Below are 13,942 nucleotides of genomic sequence, written 5' to 3' on the forward strand. Positions count from 1 at the left end.
GTAGGTGGTATCAGTTCAGGATTTGGGAGTGCATGCGTTGCTTATGGAAAATGACCTTCAATGCTACTCCTTCAGTCCCTTCATTTTAAGGTGTATAAAAAGTATAGTTATATAACTTATTTTTACAATTTTCTTTTTCTGAATAAAATTTGAATGTTTTAATTTTTATTTAAAAAAAAAAAATTGTAAAAAAAAATTACACAACTATACTTTATATAAAATGTGTGTCAAACACTCTCTAAAAAATATAAACAATTGAAAGAGAGGGAAGGAGTCTCATACAACATTACAATATTAAAATTGTAGAGTCTATACTAATCCACCAATTACAGTCACCACGTTATTGGAATAACCGACTAGCAGGAAAGGATGATCTCGTTTACTAAATATCTAAAATAATCGACATTTACCTAGTCTAAAGTATAATTAGAGAAAATAGTTCCTATTTCAATTCAAATTTGTAAGCCAAATAGTAAATTTTTACTATATGAAATGTTATCATCAACATGCATGCACTGAAACCAATGCAGATTGTAAATTTCAGATCACATAGAAATTTCGTCGAGTTGGCAGTAAGCATAATCTCTGTGCTTCTTTGTTTTGTACTTGGCCGGATCCTGTTTGTTAACAAGTTTGGGATGTGGTCCAACTTCCATCTCTTCTGGTGGCACCATGAACACTGGCCATGACATTCTTGCTTTTTCCTTGTTCACTGTTGTTCTATGAATAATTGCTTTATACTTGCCATTGCTCACTATCTGCGTACATTAATGCACACAGTTTAATGTCAAGATTATATAAAGTTATGTCTTGAGATTATATAAAGTTTAATGACAGTGATAGTGAGTAAGTGCTTGTTTGGTTGGCAACAGGAAGTTATATGGGTAGTCACTCACCATAAGAAGTGCAAGTTATTAAGGTGGCGATTGGTGATGAATAACTTTCAATATTTGATGGAAATTCAAACTCCTCGTGTAACTTCCCTTGTTTTTGTTAAACAAACAAGCAAGCAAAATGACATGTCCTGGGTATTTTTAAGTTCCTGGCTATTTTTATGATAAAAGTATAGTACCTTAATGATAGAACCAATATTAATGACAAGTGCATTTGGAATGTACTGAACATCAATCCAATTTCCCAGATGGAACACTTGAAGTCCCTGCACATCATTAGGAACAAGAATGGTCGTGGCAGTCATGTCAGCGTGAGGGTGAACGCCGAGTGCTAGGCCAGGACTTGGACAGGGTGGATAATGATTGATCTTCAATAGGCAGACAAGATCATCTCCACCGACTGCTGCTTTCAGCTCATTCTCCTGTAACCCTATTCCTTTGGACAAGCACCTTAGAAGCCTCTCCTTCACCGTGAGCAAATACTTTGTATACTCCTCAGTTGCCTCCCTACAATCGTCCAATATACAGAAAGTTTATATCATAGGATGCTAATAAGCTGTCGGACAGACTATGCCTCAATCGATATCAAAATGTTACCTGTAAGAAGGTGGATTTTTGGGCCAAAACTGATAATTAACAGCAGCAGGAGGAGATAATATTTGATAGAAATGATCCACACGTGCTTCGATGATACCATCAATTTCTTTCTCTAACTTGCTTCCATAACCCTCAATGCTCTTGGAACCAGGATGATTTGCATAAACTTCTTTCTCTTCTTGTGACAACTCGAAAAGACAAGCCCCAACTTCTTTCAGTCTTCTCATAACATCATCAGGAATACCATGATTCACTAACTGAAAAATACCCCACTCAGAGCACACATTGTAGATTTGAGCCACAAGTCCTTCATCGTCCTTGATAGAAAAATCGATAACAGGGACTTGAGGGAGCTGATCCTTGGTCGAAATGGTGTCTGCAACATCTACATCACGAATCATTTGTGCATCCATTAAATTCTTTCGTGGAAGAAGAGTGTTATGAAGACTACAAATACTGCATTTAAGAGTGTCTTGTGCAAGTTATTATCATGCCAAATCGCTCTCTTATTAGGTACTGGTCACTGACTATACAGGTGGCCCGATGAGCTACTTTAATAATGGCCAGCTAGTCCAGTCATATTCGGTTACCTTAATAAGGTTTAGTTTCTCTTCACTCCATCAACCACTTGGAACTTATAGATGAAAACATTGCAGCATGGTAGGTTAATTTGATTTAAACACTACAACTAATTTCTAATTACAACTAAACGTACGTAAGATAATTAATGATGCTGTTTATAAAGAAACTCAGATGTCATGGTAAACAGGACCACTATGAGCTATATGCCTAATTGTTCGAGATAATTCCAAAGTTCATATTAATATTCATTTTTATAGTTATTTTTAGATTAAAGATTACACAACTATTTTGCTATTTTGTTTTAAAACTTGTTTATGGGCAGCAGCTTTTGGCTAAAAATAGTTAAAAATTTATTTTGTAAAATTCAAAAGTTAATTTTCCGAAAAGTGTTTTTGGGCTTAAAAGTTAATATTAGACAAAAAAAGTTCTCATTCTTTTAGAAAAAGCTATTTTTCAGTTTTTGTTGTAAGCAGATGCTAATTTAACTATCAAATATTATCAAAAACATTAATATTTTTAAATTTTGCATCAAAACATATATATATTAAAAAAATTATCAAACAATTTTTAGAACAACACTTTTTCTAATAGTACAATAATTTTTAACAGTAATCCCAAGCCTATCAATTTTATCAACATGGCTTTTTTTTGTCAAACAGAAATTTGGGAAATTTGTGTATATGCACCTTAAATTTCTTTATAATTGTAAAACTCATCCTAATAAATAATAATGATGTGATTTAAAATTTTATAAACAAGCGAAATATATAATATATTGGATAGAAATTTAAAATCTTCCATTTCAAATATTTACCTGAAAATATTTTATATTTACTTGAAAAATAGGAAAAGAAATGCATTATTAAAATCTATATCTAATTTATATGAAAATAATTTTATTATTTAAACTTAGAAAAGAATAATTATTATTTTGGAGGTATTAATTATATAGCTTTACAGGTGATCATGATTGTAAAAATCTATAATCGGCACTAATCGATTTAGATACCGATTAGAAATTAATCGATAAATCAAGGATTAATGGAAGGGATTAATCGAAACAAAAATCGGATATATTTAAATATTTTAATTATATTTAATATATTTACCTTATTTATTACTAAAATATATAATTTTAAAATATTAATAGAATTTGAAAATTTATATCAGTCAAATATTTTTTAATGAATTTTTAGAATGCAGGTGACATAAAATTGCAGGATCATCTTTGCATACACACCGATCTGAAATATTACTCCGACAATGAATCGAGCTACTTACACTCTGTCCCGCTCTTTTCTCTCCGGCCGTCACTCCTCCGCGGTGCTCCGTCCAACTCATCTCCTTAGTTCCAGATTCTTCTCCTCCTCTTCCAGATCACAATCGCCGTCGTCGCCGTGGCTGAGACCGTCAATTGGAGTCGCCGGAGGTATCATTTTCGCCGCCGGAGTTGCGTCGTATATCGGAGAACAAGTGTATGCGAAAGAGCTTCCAAAATCACCGGAATATATGCCCAAACAAGTGGTGTTGTATCAGTACGAAGCTTGTCCATTCTGTAACAAAGTTAAAGGTATGTGTATGTGTGTGTGTGAAACAGATGTGATTTACTTTTTTTTTTATCAGTAATTGTGATGAATTAGTTATTTGGTTTTACATTTCATTGATTATAATACTTGCAACAATTTATTATAACAGAAACATGTAAAATGTACTAAATATTAAGATACCCGATTAAAAACATTTTCGGAGGAGTAGCATTGTGCTTATCGGATAACCGGAAATGCAGGACATCTTGTGAGTGTAAGATGGTCTCTCTTTCGATTAACTTATTGTGATTAATATTCTTAAGGGATTGTTTTTGTTTATTCTTCCTTTTCCAGCTATCAAGTTATATTTGGATTGACATAATACCACAATAGCATGCATTACTGAAAAACTAAATGCTCGTGTCAATTTTTTTCCCCTATGTGATGTAAAGTAATGTAATGCACATTTCCATATTTGTATCTGTCACGGAAACAAGAAATGTACAAGTTGTTGCACTTGTCGGTACTGTACAATAGATGATTAAAAATGAGCTATGCACAAATTATTTTGCACGGCGTGATTTGCAACAACTGCGTATCCATGTTGTTTTGTTGCGCAATCTAGCAATGTGCAAGTAGTCAGTGATGTGCTACAGATGCTATGCATTTCTGTAATGCAGGGGTCCCGAAAAAATCAGAAGTTCATTCATAAAAAATTTAAAAAATTCAGAAGTTACGCATGTTTTTGGTTCATATCACCCAGGTTGGTCAAAGATAAAGTATTAAATGTGGGATCTATGTGGTATTTTGCGAATTGTTCCCATTTTGGTATCGTGAGCAATTTTTTTCCGGCCATATTGTTGTATCCTAGCCAAAACCCATAAACTAAGCACATTATATTAAAGCACATCTTAACTAATATTTTTTAAATATTTGAACATATTGTATTGTGTTTGTGACATTAAAAATGTGAGTGCATTGGAAGATCTTATTTCTCTTTGTTTATCAGATCCAACTTGTTATGCAGGGGTTTGTATGTACGATTTCGTATTTGTAACGTGATTTGTCTAAAAATTCTCTTCAACTACTCAAGCTTTCATTAACAAAAGTGCAATTTGTTACGGTTTTTAGCTTTTCTGGACTATTGTGATGTGCCGTACCAAATTGTGGAGGTGAATCCATTTAGCAAAAAGGAAATCAAATGGTCTGATTATAAGAAGGTGCCTATATTAGTGGTGGATGGAGAGCAGATGAACGATTCATCAGGTTATTAGCTTCCCTAGCAAAACTCAGAATATTCTAATATAATTATTTTTAGCTCATGTGTCGTCTTTTGCAGTGATTATTGACAAGTTAGGCAGTATGATGAATTCTGACACGCCAGTTAACGAAGTCCCAGATAATGACGAAGAGAAACAGTGGAGATGGTATTGTTGGTTTTTGTTTGCTACTTCTAACTTCTCAAAGGGCAATCTCATATTTATAAACTAAATTTATAAGTTGTATTTGTTTGTTAATATGGAGACCTGTTTAAACCTTATAGCCTGAATTGTATATACTATATATATATATCCTACCACGGCATGATTATCAAAAGTCTCCTTTCTATCTGCTGCCACATGGGTTGGAACCCCAAAAAGAGTACTTGTTAATAACAAAAGGCTAAAGTTATGTACATCAGGACCTTATATATGTTGTTTTAACCTCTTTCTCCTAGCTTTCCAAAAGATAGTTTAAACAGCTATACAATTAATTCATAAGAATACGTGTGAACCCAAATTCTACCAAAAGTTTGCGGATATGAATATGGATATTTTAAAGTTTGCAAATACTAAATACAATATTACAGATGTCGTATGAGATATAGCTATTGTGAATACTCAATTTTGTATATACAGATGTATTTTTTATCTGGTTTTTGGGGAAGTCTAGAAATCTTAAATGTTCAACTCTTTTAGCTCACATATTTCTCTAGGAAATTCGTAAGAAGAAAAGGATGAACCACACAACATTTGTAGCTTTTTAAGCTTGCCTATAGTTGGAGGAATTGCTGAAGGTTCAGGACACAGCCTGTTAAGCCCAAGAATTTTAGAAGAACCAAAATCACCGATTTCTTCTCGTATCCTGTCCGATTTTACACTCATCAAATCTAGCACCTTGAGATATTTAAATCTCGTGTACAACTTGATTTCTTCCAATTCAACTCTATCATTTCTATTAATAATTAGTGCCAATGAACGCAACTTTAAGTCATCGGAACTAAGCCCAAGAGATTTCAAGTACTTAGCAACCCTATTGTAAATGGCATTCCTTGATTGTCCCTGCAACAAACGATAGGACTCTGATGTTGTTTACTTGTATCGAAAATTTCCAATAACTTTTGTTCTGTGGACTTTTTATAACAAGATCGCGTAAGAATGAGGTCTCGTAATATAATATTATAGATGTTGCATGATATATAGGTGATCAAGCTTCTAATCTTGTAAATACCAAAAATTAACTTCCAGAATTGTTCATTAACTATTTATCAAGTTGACAGCACCGTTTTGTATCAATCATTGCCATGTATGATATGAATTCAATATCAATTGAGTTGTTTCTGCTTTCTTGATGAGCTGTTTGCTCTTTTACTTTTTTTTTTGTTCTTTTGAAATTTAGTTGAAATATTGGTATCCGTCAATCATATCCAACTGATACTGACATCTAGCCAATAACTCCAGTGAAAGTCTTGGAAAGTAGAGAAGAGAGATAAATTCATATATTAAGCTGAACCCAGGTCCTATGCTCAACAAGTAACAAATTTAGTGGCGAGTTAGCCTGAAACATTAGTAATTAATAGGAACATATTAGCCAACAACTATGAGTAACATTTATTATCAAGAACAATGTATCATCATATAAAGCATGTGATAGCTTAGTGTTTGTACCCAGTACCTTGCTTCCTCACTTTAGATCACTTTATAACCGTGAAATTTGTATGTTCAATTAGTGGAGCTATCTGTTGTTATTATTGCTATCAAATATTGTTGTATTGGCTATTTTCATTTTATCTTACAAAACCACTCTTTAGAATTCGAACTCATTTCTATATATGTTGACACAGTTGGGTAGATAACCATCTGGTTCATATGCTATCACCAAACATCTACCGTAACACTTCAGAGGCTTTGGAATCCTTTGACTACATAACTAGCAATGGTGAGAAATCTATATAACTGATGGGTCTGCCATATATATGATATTTATGATTGTTTTGCTGGTTACCGGGAGTCCTCTTGATATATAATCAAAAAAATATCAAGTGTCTGGTAGAAGTGCAAGTACTAAACTTTTGGATCCATTAATTCTGATATTGCTGTGTGTGCTTAACATACGGTCTCATATTTATGTGCTAGAAATGTGGATTATATTTATCCCGAATACTCTTACTCTATACTGGAAAACACATTCTTCCTATTGTAAGGTCATAGTGGAAGGACTAAGGGGTCCTAGTGGTTTCTTGAATGTGCTTTACGATGTTCTAAACTGTATAGATGTAGAGATCATATGAGTTTATTTGAATGTGCAGGTTTAGATTTTCATCTTCACCTCTTTCTTACAGCAAAATGCACATACCATGTTTAGTTTCTTAACATACCTATGTCTGATTTTATCTTTATTTCTTCCTCATTTTTCTTGCGTGTAAATATATTATTCCATTTATGTTAAATTTTATGCACATGTCCGTTGCGCTGTCGAGACTAAGTGGTAGTTTTAGCTATAAGTAATAATATGCAAAGTTGCACAGATTGTTGTCAAACCTTCATAAAAAACATTTCAAAACATCTGTGCTTTTATTGATATTCTCATCTTCTCAATTTTTGCTTGCATAGGTAATTTTGGCTTCACAGAAAAAATTACTGTGAAATATGCTGGGGCTGCTGCTATGTATTTTGTATCGAAGAATTTGAAGAAGAAGTATAACATTACTGATGAACGTGCCGCTCTGTATGAAGCTGCACAGCAGTGGGTGGAAGCACTTAATGGTCGTGAATTCCTTGGTAGGTTTCTGCACCTTTATTTTCTTAGACTCATGAGACATGAGTGCTCTTTGGAGTTGCATATTTCAGAGTATCTGAATACTAAACTACAAGGGTGTTGGTTGAAGCAGTAATGTAAAATTTGTTACCCTTCAAGTTTAATAAGCAATTGGGCCCAGGTTACTTTTTGCTAGCTGATCTTATGGACCAACAAATCCAGGGTTGGAGTAGAATGTAGAAAATTGTTAACAGAATATAAAGACTAAAAAATGCAAAAAAAAAAGTTTAAAATAACTACCTTTTAGATTTAACGGTATTTTTATCACAGTCAATGAGAGCAATATAAATCCTGGAAATAGAGGTATAATGGTTGCATTCCATGACTAAATATATTAGTATTTGGCATCAATGGAGCTGTTTGGCCGCTTTCTTTTTATTTAACTTGGGTTTATTTGTGTGTTTCGAGATTTGAAGTTTGTTCCTTATTACCATGTTTGTGGCTTTTGAGGTCTTGGAAGACAGCAAGATCAGCTAGAGTAGGCTTGGAGCCACCTGAAGCCAACAAACACATATAGTAAACATGGACATGGTAATAATACATAGTACCAAAGGAATATGCTTTCATAGGTAGTTTGAAGCCAACAAGATTGGTAATTTTATATTGTAAAATTTCTGTTGTCAGAAAACATATTGAAGAACTGGTAAAAGACGGGCCACGGGGTTTTGGTTGACCTTCGTAGTTCAAATATTGTTCTTCACAATTAAGTGCAGCTTGAAGGAATTTAATAAATAGAAAATGTGAGTGATCACAAGCACAGTGAATGTAGATAAATTTTTCAGGATGTGCTAATTTTAGTTCCTTGATATTCAGGATGTGCTAATTTTAGTTCCTTGAAAAACGCTCCTATGGGATGTAAAAATCGCGGTGTTAAAAACTATATTATTGGTGCTGACTGGGTGCATTAAATTGCAGATATTTTTTTTGTCAAATAACCCTGCAGCATTTCGCTCTCTGCATGTTCTAGACTGTATCCTCTTTCTTATTCAACTAAAATTTTGCTATATGTGGTCGACTTCAGGTGGCTCCAAACCTAATCTAGCTGATCTTGCTGTCTTTGGGGTGTTGAGACCTATTCGTTACCTGAAATCCGGTGTAGATATGGTCGAGAACACACAGATTGGTGACTGGTATGCAAGAATGGAGAGTGTTGTTGGTAAGTCTTCAAGGATCGTGATTCAAGAGTAGTGGAGTTTTGTGGGTGAATCTGCAATTTTTTGATATCTAAGGTGACGGGCAATATTTTTGTTCCTCGTAGAGTATATAGGGGAAGACTGCAAGTTTATAGGACACTTTTCAATTTCAGAATCCGTGTTTTGTAGATGAACTTTTTTGATATATATAAAAAGTTGTATAGGTCATCATTCAAGGATGAAGAATAAGATGGTGAACAACACGGTTTTGGGTGTTAGGACAGGGTTTGGGGGAATTATTGTTTTCAGATGGATCCTTTGGTACGATTTATATATCTATAATAATTTAAAGCGATTTTAATTTCTTCAACTACGGTGTTCACTTTTCCCAAAAGGGACTTTTATTAGCAATGTGGCATGATTTCTGTTTTCATTCATCTGAAAAATGGTTACTAGCCTCAAGTTAAATATGTTATCCGGCACGTTGAATCTTTAGACTTCCCGGATCTTTAAACTTGATTGTTTAAAGGTATGATTCGGTTGTCTTATGTTTATGATGTAGTCTACTTATATATTCTATTTCTTGCGTTTGTGTACTCCATATTTTTTCCCAGCTTGTGAAATGTACTCATCGAAATAAGAATTTTTTGGTTTTTCAAACTTAAAGGACGACGCCCTAGTTTGAGGGCAACAGTCTATATCACAACTAAAGAATGCTTATGTCTCTGTTCTTGATGTTTTTCTTGTTCTTTTGGAGTTGTAATTTAAGCAGGCATTATATATTGCAAAGTATCAGATTATCATGATCCTTTCAAAAGCCGTTAGGAGAATAATCATTGAACTGCCATAAGATAAATATATAAAAAAACTTGAAGATCAGAACTAGAACTTTAGACGAAGGCAGTGATTATATGATTTTCTGTAGCTTTTGTTTGAATTAATAAGAACTTGCTTCAGCATTTGGAGAGAGGACAATTTACTATGAAGATGAATTGTTTCAAAATATTTAACAGAAATGCTGTTTTTTCATATGAACACTAAGCCCAAATTGCCATTACAGACATTCCACCAGCACCTAACACAACTGCAACATAACACAATGACTGAAGTTTCAAATCTCCTTGTAATTTTGCCCCCATAAAATCAGGTGCCAAGAGATCAACCAAAGCCATATAGTTGAGTAATCCTGCTGAAGCCGCGTCTAATAGCCCTACCACTATCAGTGCAGCGGGGCTATTGTCAGTGTACACGTTTGACAAACCGATTCCAAGTATGATGCCAAACGGGGTTGTGGCGGAGAAAAAGAACACCATGATTGCATTCGTCTTCATACGATAATTAGCCTGATGATCAAATGCAAAAAATAAGCACGAGATTGAATAAACTACACACAAGATAATTGCAATAATGTGTTTCAATGACTCACCTGTAGAATGCAACCTCCTAGACCCATGCCTTCGAACATTTGGTGAAAACATAAAGCAGCCACAAGTGGCCTTATTGTGCATGGATTATCCGATGCTCCTAATGACAATCCAATAATCACCGAGTGCACAATAATCCCTAGCTCTAATACCTACACAACATAATTAAGCATTACATTTGTTAAATATCACTAGAAACAAAAAATCATAACACACTATCTCATGATCTTAATTTCTTTAATTAAGTAAGATGCGAGCGAGCATGTTGAATAATCTGAATAAAGTACTACAAATAAGATGATTCTATACAAGCAGTTAGCATTTCAAAACACGAATACATTCTTCAAGTAATAAGTTTTTGAAAGAAAACTACCTGAGCGACAACACGACACCTTAGTAAAGTTGAATCAAACCCCTCAGCTGCAACACCTCCGTGGCCATGACAATGATTTTGCAACTCCACACTGTCGTTAGTAACCACCTTTTGTTGATCAGTCCCCGGTTCCTTAGCATAATGTTTCTTAAAAAAACTCATGGCAAATGAATCAACCATCAACGTCAACACCGCGGAAAACATTGCCACTAATGTTGTGAAGGGATATTTATGCCATGGTTTATGAGGCAAACACTCAGACTTGAGAGCGTCGAAAGAGTCAGGTAACACGTGCATGTACCCCGTGGCAAGAATTACACCAGAGGCAAATGCTTTCACAACAACAAATAGCTTTCGGTCCGGACTAAGAGCAGGCACCGCGCGTGTTATTATTGGAAGACAAATGCCAATCATACTAGTGATCAGTATCGCAAAAATAGCTATGATTTTGAGTTTAAGCGCGTATGCTCTGTCGTGACATCCTCCTATCGGTCTTGTACATTCAGGTGGAGGTTCAGTGGCATTCCACTCACCGGAGATTCTTGAAACGGAGGACAAAATAATGAGAAATATGAGAAAATATTTATGGTTTTTGATGGAGAGAGCCATTGAAATGAAATGTTTTTTTTTACAGTGCAGTGAAGTTAGTTAGTTTTGGAGTTTCCAAATTTAAAGGAGGTAAAAGATCTGAGGGGGGAGGATGAGGATGAAATGACCATTAAGGTCTAATTACTATCTAGGAATCTTGTTCTTTTTGTAGGTAAATAGTGTGGTTCTCGAGGTTATTTTGGGGTTTTGGTGGGGGATGAGGTAAGCTTGTGTGTAGTGTGTGGGTCATGTGGGGTGAACTTGAGATTTTATTAACATTATTTTTCGGACTTACTTTTAAGTGATGGAACATGATAATGTGGCAGATGACTGGGTAATCCGACATGGCACAAGCATCTCAACAATCTGTGTATTAACCAATACAGTAGATCATAATATATAATAATAATATTATATAATTAAGAAAAGTAGTACAAAATATTATAAAATAAATATCAAATTTTAAATTTCTTTGCGTGAATAGTATTATTATGGCGTGATATATGGAAATAAATATATTTCCTAAACTAATATATTTGGTGTGCATCTGTAACCTAAAATTAGTTCCAGGAAATAATTTCCTTCTCAGCATGACAAAATTCATAACATAATAATTGCTAAAAACTAATACTTATATTTTTAAAATTATTATGACTTTATGTGTATATTTGTAATTTGGTATATTAAAACTTATCTTTGTCTAACTATTTTGTTTGGTAACATGTTGTACTTGGTTCTTTATTTTTTTTGGTGTTGACATGTTGTACTTATGGTGGACCTAGAAATACTTTTTTGAAATATATCAATGAAATATTTTATTCTTTTAATATTAACTTTAAACTCGTGGGATGTACAGATTATTTTTAATATTACATAATTTTTTGAATTTAATTTGAAGCAAAAATTTTAAGTTATGTGAATTATTTATTTGAAATTTTAATAATATGATTTGATAATAATTATTAATATACACATAGGTATATAAGTTAGTAATACTATGATTTTAAAAAATAATATAACTATTGAAATTTATATTTTTATTGATATTTATAGGTGCAATATTTTTTTTGGTGTTAACTTTTTGTACTTGTGGTGGATGGAGAAATACTTTTCTGAAATCAGTTAAGCGAATTTCAATGATTTTTTTTCTTTTAATACTAGCCAAAAATATGTGCAATGCACATATTATTTTTAATATTACATAGTTTTTTAAATTAAATTTGAACCTTTAATTAAAATTTCAACCCTCATCTATCAATAATAAAATGGCTAATCATATTAAAACTAATAGCACTTAAAAATGTTCAAAAATTTTAAATTGATTTTCAATTTGACACAATAAAAATTCAAAAAATTTAATTTAAAAAATCATGTCTAATACAACCTAGCCATGACCTACTTTTGTCGTCAAAATTTAATCAATACAAAATTGGAAAAATTCGAATTTAAAATTAAATTTCAAAATATCTGTATAAATCCCTAAGTTTAAAGAATCAGGACAAAGTCACAATTTTTAAATAATCTAGGTCAAAACTCAATTTTCTAGAAAAAAGTCTTATAATTTATAATAGTTTTGTTAAACTTTAAAATATTTTATTAAGAAAACTTTGGATAAAAGTCTGTTCCGATCCGACCCACCAAACTGTTTATCCCTGTTCACGCCATCATCAATTATTTTTTTATATAAATAAAATTAATGAAACTATTAATTTAAATTATGTTAGCTATTTTGACCCTTACGATCACTTTAATAAACTGGGTGGGTTAAAGACTCAAACCTTGTTTGGGCTTGATAATAAAATGGATTTACTAAGATATACAGTAATTGGACATTCAGCCCAAATTAAAATTATATTGGTCCATTCGCACTCTCAAACATAGTTCTTCGATTGCTCACTTAAACCCTTTGTCTGAATATATATAAACCTTGGATTTTTTATGCCCATAATATATTTTCTTGAGCAAGAAAAGAAGCAGCAGCGGGAGATGATGTCTGCCCTGTACCCCAAAGAAAGGGTTGATGATTACTTCTACATCATCCCTGAGGAAATCTTGGCAGAACGGTAAAGTCCTTGTTATGTTTCATGTGCGTTCAAAAGTTATGGTATCGTCTTATAAAATCTCCTACTTTGATCAACCTCCACTTAAATTATTATCAGAACAATACCACCACCATTACTAATGCTTATGATCTTCCTGAATATCTATTGTTCCGCTCAGATAGTGATTTGAAATTACTATGTTTGCGTTATGATGATGAAGATTGTGAAGAATTTCTCAAACTTGAACTTCCCGATGATGTGATTCGTCCAGTCCATTGGGCCTGCTGGCAAGCAACATCGGGTGGTCTCATATGTGTGTATTCCATCGATAATGCTAATAGATATAAAGATCGAATATATGTATGGAATCCTCTCATTCGAAGATGTAAAACTCTTCCGGTCTTAGATTTATCACGTATCTTGTTATTATATAGTAATTGGATGGCTACAGCTTTTGGATATGTGGCTTGTATTAATGATTTCCAGGTGGTACGGGTTATTAGTTATGGTTCAGACACAAGTCCATTATTCTTTGTTTGTGTTTACAGTCTAAACACCAATTCTTGGAAGACAAAAACCACTCGACAAGATATTTTTGTGGATGTGGTTTGTGTTTACTAGTAAATACTAATCCTACTTTTGTCCTCCCACCTTCTATATTCACTACTTGTGCTTCCACACCTATTCTATCTATGTCTCCTTGCACT

At 33.3% G+C, this 13,942-nt stretch overlaps 3 protein-coding genes across 3 annotated transcripts; 1 reads left to right on the forward strand and 2 right to left on the reverse strand.

Moving 5' to 3' along the window:
* Nucleotides 1-210: 210 nt before the first annotated feature.
* Nucleotides 211-2,013, reverse strand: LOC141712245 (flavonol synthase/flavanone 3-hydroxylase-like). The gene is made up of 3 exons (XM_074515112.1): nt 1,491-2,013; nt 1,073-1,400; nt 211-758 (listed from the first exon to the last, which is right to left on the reverse strand). The coding sequence occupies exons 1-3, from the start codon at nt 1,901-1,903 to the stop codon at nt 546-548; spliced, it is 954 nt and encodes a 317-aa protein (XP_074371213.1). The 5' UTR covers nt 1,904-2,013; the 3' UTR covers nt 211-545.
* Nucleotides 2,014-3,281: 1,268 nt separating this feature from the next.
* On the forward strand, nt 3,282-9,178 carry LOC141712246 (uncharacterized). The gene is made up of 6 exons (XM_074515113.1): nt 3,282-3,642; nt 4,730-4,864; nt 4,938-5,025; nt 6,702-6,796; nt 7,471-7,638; nt 8,697-9,178. The coding sequence occupies exons 1-6, from the start codon at nt 3,336-3,338 to the stop codon at nt 8,861-8,863; spliced, it is 960 nt and encodes a 319-aa protein (XP_074371214.1). The 5' UTR covers nt 3,282-3,335; the 3' UTR covers nt 8,864-9,178.
* Nucleotides 9,179-9,740: 562 nt separating this feature from the next.
* LOC141710706 (fe(2+) transport protein 1-like) lies at nt 9,741-11,224 on the reverse strand. The gene is made up of 3 exons (XM_074513249.1): nt 10,606-11,224; nt 10,235-10,384; nt 9,741-10,151 (listed from the first exon to the last, which is right to left on the reverse strand). Exons 1-3 carry the CDS (start codon nt 11,212-11,214, stop codon nt 9,846-9,848), a joined length of 1,065 nt encoding a protein of 354 aa, XP_074369350.1. The 5' UTR covers nt 11,215-11,224; the 3' UTR covers nt 9,741-9,845.
* Between the last annotated feature and the right edge of the window lie 2,718 nt (nt 11,225-13,942).

The sequence above is a fragment of the Apium graveolens genome, chromosome 3, assembly GCF_009905375.1.
Source record: "Apium graveolens cultivar Ventura chromosome 3, ASM990537v1, whole genome shotgun sequence".
Taxonomy (NCBI): Eukaryota; Viridiplantae; Streptophyta; class Magnoliopsida; order Apiales; family Apiaceae; genus Apium; species Apium graveolens.